The sequence below is a fragment of the Trachurus japonicus genome, chromosome 22, assembly GCF_045865225.1.
Source record: "Trachurus japonicus isolate A0001 chromosome 22, Traja_1.0".
Classification (NCBI taxonomy): Eukaryota; Metazoa; Chordata; class Actinopteri; order Carangiformes; family Carangidae; genus Trachurus; species Trachurus japonicus.
Genome location: NC_140928.1, coordinates 4,494,241 through 4,506,559, shown reverse-complemented (window position 1 = coordinate 4,506,559; position 12,319 = coordinate 4,494,241). Strand labels below are relative to the sequence as shown.

The following is a 12,319-nucleotide window of genomic DNA, read 5'->3' as shown; positions in this document are numbered from 1 at the left end:
AGCCGTGAGCTGCTCAGAGCTACGCTACGGAGGCTCATGGAATTTCTTGGTTTCCCCCATCAAACTCATCAAATACACAATCCACGAACCTACTGCTATGACTATATTTTGGCCAATTTGCCAAAATGTTGAACTATCCCTTTAAATGGATTTTGAGAGCCAGACTTTATTATTAATTATTAATTTAAGATGAAATGGCCTGGAGCTGTGCCAGGTGGGCAGCAGCAGCAGCAGCAGGTGACGATGACTCATGCAGACATGAAAACTGTCACTTTCCAATGTTGATTGTCTAAATAAGTGGAATAAGTAGAGAGTCTCAGCTCAGTCTCAGCTCCTCACACGGTTCATTCAACCATAAACCTGAACCAGCTGCAGTCTGATCAGGGTTACAGAGGAATGCCTCTGTGCTGGAGAGAACAAAAGAAACCTCACGCCTACACAAGACCTGGTTTTCTGGTCTGAAAGTGGACTAGAAAAAACCAGGAAGAGGTTTTTCTTTTTTTTTTTAAACTTTTGGACGTACACAACATTTTTCACACAGGGAGTGGCTTTACACTCACTAATTTGTGAATGTCTCCATATCACCTGCTGTGTTTTAACAGAGGCCTGTTTCTACTGTATGAAACCGCTGAGAGCTTGTCCACATGAACACAGATTTAATGAATCTGCATACGTTTCGGTGTTTATTCCGGACAGAAACTGTGTTTTAGGGAGGTGAAAACGGGTCCCAGAGTGGGAAAATCTGAAAACGCTGCGCCAGTGTTTTCGTGTAGACACCAAAAAAGGATCTTTAGTGAAGCGATGATGTCATACCCCACACCGCTAGACGTTACAGTCTGTGGACGTAAAGGTAACAACAACAACTCGGACACCGCGGCTGAATCTTGCTCTTTAAATCATCAGCATCATCATATTTGCTCTGACACGACTCCCAGTCAACATTTAATCCACTTCTAATGTTTGGAGTTTGAATCCAGCGGAGAAGCTTTCTGTCTTTGGTGTTTATGTGTGGCAGCGGTACAGTGCCATACACAGGCCTGGTGAACTGTATGTATGACAGCGTTTTCAGCCGTTTGCAGCGGATCTGTGTTTACGCGGATATTTCTTGAAACGGTGTCGTGTTTACAGAGATTTTTTTTCAAAGTGAACAAGAAAGAGGTGGTTTTGGGTGAAGCTCCATTTCTGTGTGGACGACGAGGTCTCAGCAGATCAGATCCAGGTCTAGGACCAGACCCTATGGTGAAAGTTATAGACGCTTTGTCGTTGTCTCATCTGATCTGTAGCTAAAACATGAAACACATGTTGGTCTTCATGTTCTCTGTTGGTTGTGATTTTAAAGCTGAACTCTCCAGGTCTGGTGTCTCCTCCTCAGTGTCTCTAACCCTCCTCTCCTCCATGTGCGTTTGTTTCCAACAACGAAGCCGGTGAGAAATCAATCCATGGAGCGGTGGATAACGTTATTTATCATCTACCGTGTTACCATCTGTGTAGTCTTATCTGTCATCAACAAGAGATTACGGGTTACGGGTTAGCGCGTTACGTTTGTGTGGCGGTGTCGCCATGGAGACGAGAGCTGGGACACCGGGTCGGAGGCTCTGATCTTACAAGGTTGGTTTTCAGCCAAGAGACGCTAGGTGGAAGGCAGATAGCCTCCATTCTCCCTGGAACTAGTTACTAGTCATTGATTTAACCAGAACTAGGACTCTGGAGCTGGAGACAAGGGACACATGGAGCAGAGTTAAGGTGGAAATCCTGCAGAGTTCGTCTTTACAGTGGAGTCAATGAACCAAAAGTTCACCAAAAGTCGGAGGCTCTGATCTTACAAGGTTGGTTTTCAGCCAAGAGACGCTAGGTGGAAGGCAGAGAGCCTCCATTCTCATCACAATTACTCAGAAGTTGTTTTAATTAAGGTGAAAAATGTTGCATAGTTTCCTCTTTAAAGCCGTGGTGGTGAAGTGAAGTGGTTTCTTTTAGACGCAGGCAGAAGTGAGGAAGCATGGATGAAGCTTCAGGAAAAGAAAAGAACCGGTAGAGCTCTTTCCTTCCTCTCCCTTCGCTCTATCACTGTTACTCCACCTCTTGTGTCTTTCCTGGATGATCCCTCCTCCCCCCTTCCCCTCTTCCTCCTCCTCCTCCTCCTCCTCTTCCCACCACCACCTAACCCCTCTGCCCCTTCCCACCTCCGGTCCACATGGCCACCAGATCCTGGTCTGAATCAGAGATCAGAGGTGACCTGACCTGCAGGCGCCTCCGTCGTCCCCTTCCTCCTCCTCTTCCAGTGCACGACGTGTTGGAGATTCATGATGCAGCTGATTGGGATCAAATTACAGCCGACCATAATCACTCACTGTTTCTGCACTCCCTTCTCTCTCTCTCTCTCTCTCTCTGTCTCTCTCTTGCGGTTGCACACGTGGGGTGAAGATGAGGATGATGATTGATTGAAGGTTTTGAACTAATGACCTGAGAGTTAAATAAGAAAATGTGTCTGTGTGTGTATCCGTCAGGTCGCTGCCACCCTCAACAACCTGGCCGTCCTGTACGGGAAGAGAGGGAAGTACAAGGAGGCCGAGCCGCTGTGCAAGAGAGCGCTGGAGATCAGAGAAAAGGTGGGTCAGAGATTTTATTTTATTTTTTTATTTATTTTATTTGCACAATTGTAGAATCAACAAAAGAAATGAAATAAAAAATAAGAATAAAACATGTGCAGGTGAAGTAGAAACCCACTCTGGGCTTATCTTTGAACCTCAGCGATAAAAGTTAATTACACAAATAACAAAGCGAAACAAAAGAATAACATCAATATACTTTAATAGCATTTACAAACAATACAAAATAGAATAGAATAAAATAAAGGAAGCAACAATTAATTGTAAGTTTAAATAGAAACAAAAGAAATAATAACAAATTTACAAGGCATTAATTACAGAATCCGAATCATGTACAACAAATGTTTTGTAATCTGCTTTTTTTTTTGTTTCATTTTGAATCTGAGCAAAGACAGAGATTTAGTAAATACATACATATTTCTGTTCGACAACAGGTTGATCATCACACACAACACTGAAACACATTCAGTAGTAGTTGACCAAATTAAGAAATAAGGAAGCTCCAACAGATTTTCAATCTCAGTTCACTTAAGTTTACTTTCACTTCACTTTCTGACAAACTCGGTGTCCTACTTCGACAAACACCAAACTAAACACTGACATGTTTTCCCATGAGTCACCGCTGGTTTTAAAGGCAGAAGAACGAAGGACGAACGCACCTGAGGACGACAACTAAGACGACAAGGTGAAATGTTTGGGGACAGGAGAACCAGACACTTCTACGTAATTCTCTAAAAAAATCTGTCTGAAAGTTAAATAAAGTTTCTGGATCCACTTAAACACCAAAGATGAAAGAAGAAAGAGGAACTTCACAGATCTTTTTTTTTAAAAAACACATCAAAGTTTGTTTCCAGGTGCAGCTGTGCATCAGTGTGATCATTTCTAAAGTAAAGTTCAAAATGACATCGGATGGACAGATAAAAACCAGTAAAAGTTCACAGTTTCGAGGCTTCTGTCATTCATTCATTCATTTATTCAATCTTAGTTTAAACTTGATTGTCTAATGAGAGCAGTTTCAACACTAAAACCTAGAATCTGCAGATATTTGACTTAATAAGAGACTGAATAACTAATTGTTCTGTCTCTAACGATCCAGTTGTCGCTCTTTTCCCTCTTTCCTTGAGGCGGTTTGGTCCAGGTCATTCCCGTTTCCTCTTTTTATCTCGGTAGCTTTGTGCTTTTCAAAGGAAAGGTGTATAACGGTGCAGCAGCCTCCTCCTCCTCCTCCTCCTCCTCGTCTTGGGAGAGCTTCATTATTTAATCTGATGTGTAGTTGGAGCTGCTCAGCGATCCTCCGGTGCAGAAGACGAAGCTCTTTATTCATTCCTGACTGACTCTGTCCTCAGCCCTCGACTTTGAACAAACCCTCCTTCTGCCTCCGCTTCAGAATGAGACATCAGCTTTGGTTAAGCTGAATGATTTTTTATTTATTTTATTTTTCTTTATGCTACTTAAACTCGAAGGATAATGCTTTAGCTTAAGCTGGAAGACTTGAGCCTGGAAGTTTTCCTGCGCTGGATTGTCAGTGAGAGGCGGATGAGGCAGAGCTGCTGAATCAGACGGATTTGTCGTTTCTCAGCTTCTCACCGAGTTCGGCCTCAGCAACACCGGAGACGAGGGGAAGAATTTATAAGCTGCTGCTACTGAAGCTTTTCACTGTTGTGTTTGAGTGGAAATTTATACACCTTTAAAAATACATAAAGACACTGAGTATAAAGTAGGATATATATTATTTTCTGGCACAGAGCTTTACAGATTTAATCCTGATACTGATCGTAGATATTTTTGTCATTAACCTCTGCACTGAATATAATTACAATGTCATTTTTTTTAATTGAACTCTCACATAACTTGTCAATTAGCTACAAGATTTCATTCACTGAAAGATAATACTGAAGATATTTAACTGTTGCATGAACCTAAATCATGTTAAATTTAAATTTTGGTGGGTGACTGCTTTGTTGTGACATCACAAAGTGACAGGAAGTCCTGACGGCTGGTTTTAAGGCTCAGTTTCTGAATACAGGCTGTGTGCATTTCTCTGTGGACTGAGGCTTTGATACTTTCACAGTATTAATATAGAACCTAGAGCTGCTTTATAATCACACTACACATGGACATCTACCTTTATTGTATGGAGCTTTAATACAAACATCTACTTTTATACTGTATGGAGCTGTGATAGAAACAGTATCTTTATGCAACACGGGACATTTAAAACATTATAAATGTGTAAAGACTCAGCTCACAAGTTCAATACAAGTTTTATTATAAAACTGTCTTTATGTGACGCAGTTAATAGGAAAAAAAATTCACTGCTTTGTCTGCTCTCGTCTTTTACTCTTTGCTTCATCTCAGTTTTACCCACTGTGGTTTTATTTCTCAGTGTTCATGTGGCTCTAGCAGCAGCAGCTCCTTTATTCTCTGTCTTCTTCCCTGACACTTCTTCTTTTCTCTCTCTCTCTCTCCTTCTCTGATCCCTCTCCTTTCTTTATGCATCTCTCTTACTTGCTGCTCATGACTGAAAAGGCTTTATGGCTTTTCTTTTTTTTAACAAACAGGAAAAAGCTTACACTCCTCTTGTATCCAAATGAATGCAAACAAACATGTGTTTTTTTTTTCACGGTTCTGCCTCTTTTTGCTTGTGCGTGCACAGAGGAGGATTTCGTTTTCAGTGGTAGATGCTGTTTTTCTACTGTATTCAGCGGTTCCTTTTATCAAACAGGTCAATAGTCCATCAGTGTGGCACAGTGTGAGCCGTCACTCCAGCTGCCGTCTGAGTCGTGGCCCAAATTAAAGGTTCATGCAGGTCGTGTGTGTGTATGTGTGTGTGTGTGCACTCACTGATATCGAAAGAAGTTTCTGTGTAATCGGGAACAGCAAGTAGGTCAAGGTCAAAGCCACATGGCAAGAGATGAAACAGAAAAATGTCCACATCGGCAAACACCTTTCGTCTTTTCCTGTAAATCCAGAATGACGACACTACACTGGACATGGACGGTTAAAACTGGGTCACACGTTTAATTAATTAATTTATTCATTCATTCATTTAATCAGTTCATGTGTCAGGGACGCACACGACACAACATATACTTAAAAACTGACAATTAAAGCAACATAGACGATGATAATGACTTAGAATAAGACTCAAGAGCATCAACTTAAGTAACAACTTTTAAAAAAACAATGCTACATTTGCCTCAGAGTAGAAATATGGTCAAAGAAATGCTGACAATATACCGTATATATACCATATTTGCATAGATGTACAACTTCTCCAGTGTCAATACTACTGTAGGCATGGGCTGGTATGAGATACTGATGGTATGATAAATATCATGGTTTCACGGTTTGCAGTATTGCGATTACAGCTCAAAAATGTGTTGTTTTGAATTGTCTGGGTAAAAAAAAAAAAGGTACAAGTTTTCCATTGAACATAGTTTTAAATTTTTTAATAACATATAGAATATTTGGATCATTAGTAAATTAAAAAAAGTAATTGTATTCTTCGTTTAAGGGAGGCTCCCAGAGTGGGTAAATCTTAAAACGCCGCCACCACAACAGATTTTTTGTGAAATTATGAAGTCTCTAACCTCTAACGTAACAACAACAATAATGAGCAACTACTGTCGGGTCCCTCAGACACATTTGTTAAATCGGCATCGAGCAATGATAATGTTTGTATTTTGAATGCAGCGCGCAAGATTTCCACGTCTTCTTCTCTTGTTGTTGGTGTGTTTGAGTGGCAGCGTTATACTCATTACATATTCTCTTTGACGAGACATAAAAAAAACAGCTCGTATTTTCGTGGTTTTGCAACTGTGACTTTTTCATAGTGGGTATACCTTGAGCCTGGTAACCCATGCCGACAGTAGTCACGACACAGAACAGAAACCCCAGTCGGCTCCTGGCTCCAGTCTGGTGATAATTTGTCACCTTGGACACGAGCTGTCGACCAAATGGCGCATGCCGGACACACAGGCTGGTGTTTTCTTTTGATGCAGCGAGCGTTGTTTTAACCACCTCACCCCCCCTCTTCTCTCTCCTCCTTTTCTTCTTCTTGTTTCCGCCCCAGGTGCTGGGGAAGGACCACCCCGATGTGGCCAAGCAGCTGAACAACCTGGCCCTGCTGTGCCAGAACCAGGGCAAGTACGAGGAGGTGGAGTACTACTACATGAGAGCGCTGGAGATCTACCAGACCAAGCTGGGCCCCGACGACCCCAACGTGGCCAAGACCAAGAACAACCTGGTGAGACGGGATGGAGCTGTAACATGTCACTCTTATGCTGCGTTCAAGACAACTCAGAAATTTATGAGTTTAAAGGGATAGTTCAACATTTTGGCAAATTGGCCCATTGCCATAACCACTATAGTCATAGCAGTAGGTTCATTACCTTTATTTGTCGGTGCAAGCTGTTTTTAGTACGGCAGAGCCGCAAGCTGCTCAGAGCTACGCTAGGGAGGCTAATGGGATTTCTTGGTTTCCCTCATCAAACTCATCAAATACACAATCCAACAACTCCAAAACGCTCTGGTGGACAAGTTGTGACCTGCACATTCACCACGCTATGAGATAATAATAGAACGTTACCAGACAGAGTTGTTTTAGAGGGAAATTCATGCAGAACTGCTGATGCACGTTGCCTTCAGGGACAGTTTTTCATCAAGCAGTCTCTGTATTTACCTCGAAAACAACTCTGTCTGGTAAAGTTCTGTTATTATCTCATAGCGTGGTGAATGTGCAGGTCACAACTTGTCCACCAGAGCGTTGTGGAGTTGTTGGATTGTGTATTTGATGAGTTTGATGAGGGAAACCAAGAAATCCCATTTGCCTCCGTAGTGTAGCTCTGAGCAACTTGCCACTCTGCTCCGCCGTTCTAAAAAATAGCTTGCACCGACAATTAAAGGTAACGAACCTACTGCTATGACTATAGGGATTATGGCAATGGGCCAATTTGCCAATGTTGAACTATCCCTTTAATGGTTGAAAGAAGCAATTTATGTTTATTTTGGAAGCAGATGAAGATGCATGAAAACATTGACAAATAACTTTTGTTTCCATTCTTCCAATTCTTTGTAATCATTTCATTCATCCAGTCTCGATAGTTTTTTAAATATATTTTAATATTTATTAAACCCTTGATCCCACCAAGGTTATTATAGTTTTAAAATTTTCATTAGTTTTAGTGAGTTCAACAAGTGATGAAGCCGTTTTAGTTTAGTTTTTATCTTTTAAGGAATTGACTAGTTTTTATTTAGTCTTAGTCTAAGTTTTAGTTTTTCAGGTATTAGGATTATTCAGACCTCTGAAGATGAACTTCCAAATTTGTGGGATTTTTCCCTTTTAGTTGCATCTCATAATGTGAGAATTGTGAAAAATGAATGAATTGAACGGTGTCAAACTCCATTCTTCGGATCTTGTTTTTCGAATGGCGAGTTGTCATGAACGCAGCATTATCCCTGTGTGTGATTGTTGAAGCTGAATATTTGCATTTGATTGTGTGTTTTTCCTGCTGTAGGCGTCCTGTTACCTGAAGCAGGGCAAGTTCAAGCAGGCGGAGACTCTTTATAAAGAAATCCTCACCCGTGCTCACGAGAGAGAGTTTGGCTCTGTTGACGGTACGAAGACTGGACAAACACACACACACACACACACACACACACACACACACACACACACACACACACACACACACACACACACTCACTCTGTAAACATTGCAGCCACAGTGACTTAAATCAGTACAAAACAAACATTCAGACTTCCCTGTCTGTACATCTTCTATAATCCCTTGCTGTTCTCTTTATTCGAACTTAAAGGTCAGTATGTTCAGGCTGCCGACAAATATAAACAAAAACAACCTTTTCAGCTGAAGAAGATGAACCCTTCTCCTCCAGACTTCATAAAAACTTGTCCCATCTCCTGCTGCTGCTATTTCGCCCAGCGAACCGTTGTCAGAGCTCATCTGTGTCGCGTTGTTTCTCTGTGTTTCCATGAATTTTGTGCGTTTCCCTGCAGATGAGAACAAACCGATCTGGATGCATGCTGAGGAGAGAGAGGAGCAAAGCAAGGTGAGCATCTGCAAACTGTTTGAATTTATAACATCTACCTTTATACTGTATGGAGCTTTAACACAAACATTTACCTTTATTTTGAAGGAGCTTTGATACGAACATCTACCTTTATTTTGAAGGAGCTTTGATACAAACATCTACCTTTATTTTGAAGGAGCTGTAATACAAACGTCTACCTTTAGCAGTATATTTTTTTGGCATTTTTGCCTTTTATTTGATAGCACATAGTGAGATAGACAGGAAAGGAGGAGGCAGAGAGAGGGGGAACGACATGCAGGAAAGGTCTGCCCGACACAGGATTCGAAACGGGGACGCCTGCGTTGAGGACTGTAGCCTCTACATGGGGCGGCGGCCGCCTTAACCACTGCGCCACGCACCGCCCCTCAAACGTCTACCTTTATGCAACACAGGACTTTTAAAACCTTAAAAACCTAAATATGTAAAGAAAGAGCCGTGCGGAACTGAAAAACCCTCTCAGCTCACTAGTTGAATACTAGTTTCATTATATCTGTAGTAAAGTCGGCACAAAGAAAAAGTCTCAGCCACAGGCTCAGAGAACATGTTTAAGCACCAGTGACAGCAGCATTAAACTCCTCTGACAGTTTTATGATCGTATTTAAGATGAAATAGGAATGATTGACTCTACAAAGAGCCGGATTAAGCAGATTAACTCTGAGTAATAACCATCCAGTGCTGATGATGGCGAAGACTCCCTGACTTCTTCAACTAGGAGTTTATTTCGTCACGGTTTAAAACGTTCCCTTGTTCAGAGGAAGGAATCCTGACCCGACTATAATCCCACCACTAAGTACCTCTTCGCTGCCTCTGGGTCTCCTTCCTTTTACAGCAGGAGTCAGTTCACTGTTCAGTTTATAGGTCTGTGCTTCTTGTGCAGACTTAACTACGACTTTAACGTGTGTTTTGTGTGTGTTGTTGATCCTTTAAAGCACGTTCTGGTAAATGATGATGATGATGATGATGACCATGGGTTTTGTCTTGCAGGGGAAGCAGAAGGACGGCTCACCGTTTGGAGAATACGGAGGCTGGTACAAAGCCTGTAAAGTCGACAGGTCAGTGTGTAAATGATGAGTTCAGTGTCTGAGAAAAGATGGGAAATGTTAGAGGTTCCTAAATTATTGAATTAGATCCTAGATCCTGTCTCATTTTTATTTATTTAGATTAGGGACAGCGTCTGTAGTACATGAGAAATACATAGAAGAACCATAGAAGACCTAATACAAGGAGTTACACCAAGAGGAGCAGGATACTGACTTAAAGGGATAGTTCAACATTTTGGCAAATTGGCCCATTGCCATAATCACTATAGTCATAGCAGTAGGTTTGTTACCTTTAATTGTCGGTGCAAGCTATTTTTAGAACGGCGGAGCAGAGCCACGAGCTGCTCAGAGCTACGCTACGGAGGCTCATGGGATTTCTTGGTTTCCCTCATCAAACTCATCAAATACACAATCCAACAACTCCAAAACGCTCTGGTGGACAAGTTGTGACCTGCACATTCACCACGCTATGAGATAATAACAGAACGTTACCAGACAGAGTTGTTTTAGTGGTAAATACAGAGACTGCTTGATGAAAAACTGTCCCCGATGGGAACGTGCATCAGCGGTTTTGCATGAATTTCCCTCTAAAACAACTCTGTCTGGTAACGTTCTGTTATTATCTCATAGCGTGGTGAATGTGCAGGTCACAACTTGTCCACCAGAGCGTTTTGGAGTTGTTGGATTGTGTATTTGCTGAGTTTGAGCCAAAATGTTGAACTATCCCTTATCAAAGAACATACACACCCAAGTACAATGAAACAAAACCAAAACAAAGAAAACAAAATTACCTCCGGTGTAGTAAATATCAAAATCAGCAGTGATCATAACAACAAAAGAAAAGAGAGAAAAGAAAATAATGTGTCGACCTGTGTTTGCCAACATTTTAAAACATTACTTTGTCAGTTTTTCCATTTTCTCTCTTGTTAATCATCTATAAATAATTATAAATTCTCTTCTTCTTTTACCAAAACATTTCCCTGTGATGATGACATCGTTCTCCTCTGTGTTTTTCCCTGCAGCCCCACGGTGACCACCACCCTGAAGAACCTGGGCGCCCTCTACAGGCGGCAGGGAAAGTTCGAGGCGGCAGAGACTCTGGAGGAAGCTGCCATGCGTTCCAGAAAGCAGGTGTGGTCTGTGGGTGATGTGACTAATAACACAGGATTCCTAGCCGAGGTTTTTCCTTTTTTTAAACGTCACTGTGGCCGTTAAAGAGGCAGAGATTATTATTATTATTATTATTTTAACTTTTATTTATTCTCGAAGACCATACAATGGTGTAGAGAGAACGACAAATACAGCAAAGAGTGAGAGTTTACATGAGAAAATATTAGGAAACAAGTAAGAAAAGTCAAACAATCATGATCAGGTACAGTTTGAACTGCTGTACTGATGGGAGAGATTCTAACTTTAAAGGGATACTTCACCCAAAATCAATATTTCGCCAATTGTCTTCTCACCGTCATGCCATGGAAGGGTTTGTTACTTCATATTCCATTTGTCAGAACTGAGCTGAGTAAAATGTCCTTCTCTCACAATGTATCTTACACATGGAACAATCTGCTTTCTACTCAACATCATGCCAAGGAAGGGTTCGGAGAACTTTCAGAGTCGTCAAAACTCAAGCAAAAAAGTTCCAGGGGGGGTCCGGCTGGCAACGGATTTTCATATAATGGCGGCGGATAGAGTTCACTTTTGAATGGTCCAAAATACACACTATGAAACATCCAGATACCTCCATACTGCTCGTCTGTACTGACCCAAGTGTCCTGAAGCCGCCACATGAAAAAGTTGTTCGGAAAAAGTTAATTTCAATCTCTGTTTTTATCCTTGTTGTAGCAGTAGCTCCCAGTGGCTCTGTTGATGTTGGTTCGTCGTTGTAAACCATTGGATGTATGATGTAAACACGGAAGAACATCTCGCAGCAAATCCCACGCAGCCACTGGGAACTACTGCTACAACAAGGCTAAAAACAGAGATCAAATTACATTTTTCTGAACAACTTTTTCATGTGGCGGCTTCAGGACACTTGGGTCAGTACAGACGAGCAGTATGTTTCATAGTGTGTGTTTTGGACGATTCAAAAGTGAACTCTATCCGCCGCCATTATATGAAAACCCGTTGCCAGCCGGACCCCCCCTGGAACTCCTAAAGAGTTTTGGTGACTCTGAAAGTTTTCCAAACACTTCCTTGATGCATGACGATTGGTGAAGTATCCCTTTAAGATTTTCTGCAGATGTGTACGGTGCATTGTGAGAGAAGGACATTTTACTCAGCTCAGTTCTGACAAATGGAATATGAAGTAACAACCAGTTCTTTCAGAGTTAACAGAGATGATAAATAAGGAGGCGATAACAGTGACAGGGCTTTGAAAATGAATAAAAACCAACGCTGTTGTCTCTTACTGTCAGAGATGACCAGCCGAGATGGAGATAGATGATGATGAAGAGCAGAAAATGTATATTCTGGTGTAAGATCAGTGCAACAGAGTCTCAGGATGCTGGAAGCCTGGAGAGCAGCTTTTTTTTTAAAAACTTGGCTCTGAGGGTTCGTTACTTATTAAACTTAATGTGGTCT

The 12,319-nt window shown here is 41.5% G+C and overlaps 1 protein-coding gene across 3 annotated transcripts in view; it reads left to right on the top strand.

The window, feature by feature from the left end:
• klc1a (kinesin light chain 1a) overlaps positions 1-12,319 on the top strand; it is a 45,613-nt gene that overhangs the window by 19,768 nt on the left and 13,526 nt on the right. For all 3 annotated transcript variants that reach the window (XM_085766629.1, XM_085766628.1, XM_085766630.1), the window contains exons 6-11: positions 2,505-2,606; positions 6,682-6,855; positions 8,126-8,225; positions 8,626-8,678; positions 9,684-9,751; positions 10,762-10,870. In XM_085766629.1, the coding sequence (XP_085622755.1) occupies positions 2,505-2,606; positions 6,682-6,855; positions 8,126-8,225; positions 8,626-8,678; positions 9,684-9,751; positions 10,762-10,870 (606 nt within the window). The remainder of the gene's footprint in view (positions 1-2,504; positions 2,607-6,681; positions 6,856-8,125; positions 8,226-8,625; positions 8,679-9,683; positions 9,752-10,761; positions 10,871-12,319) is intronic.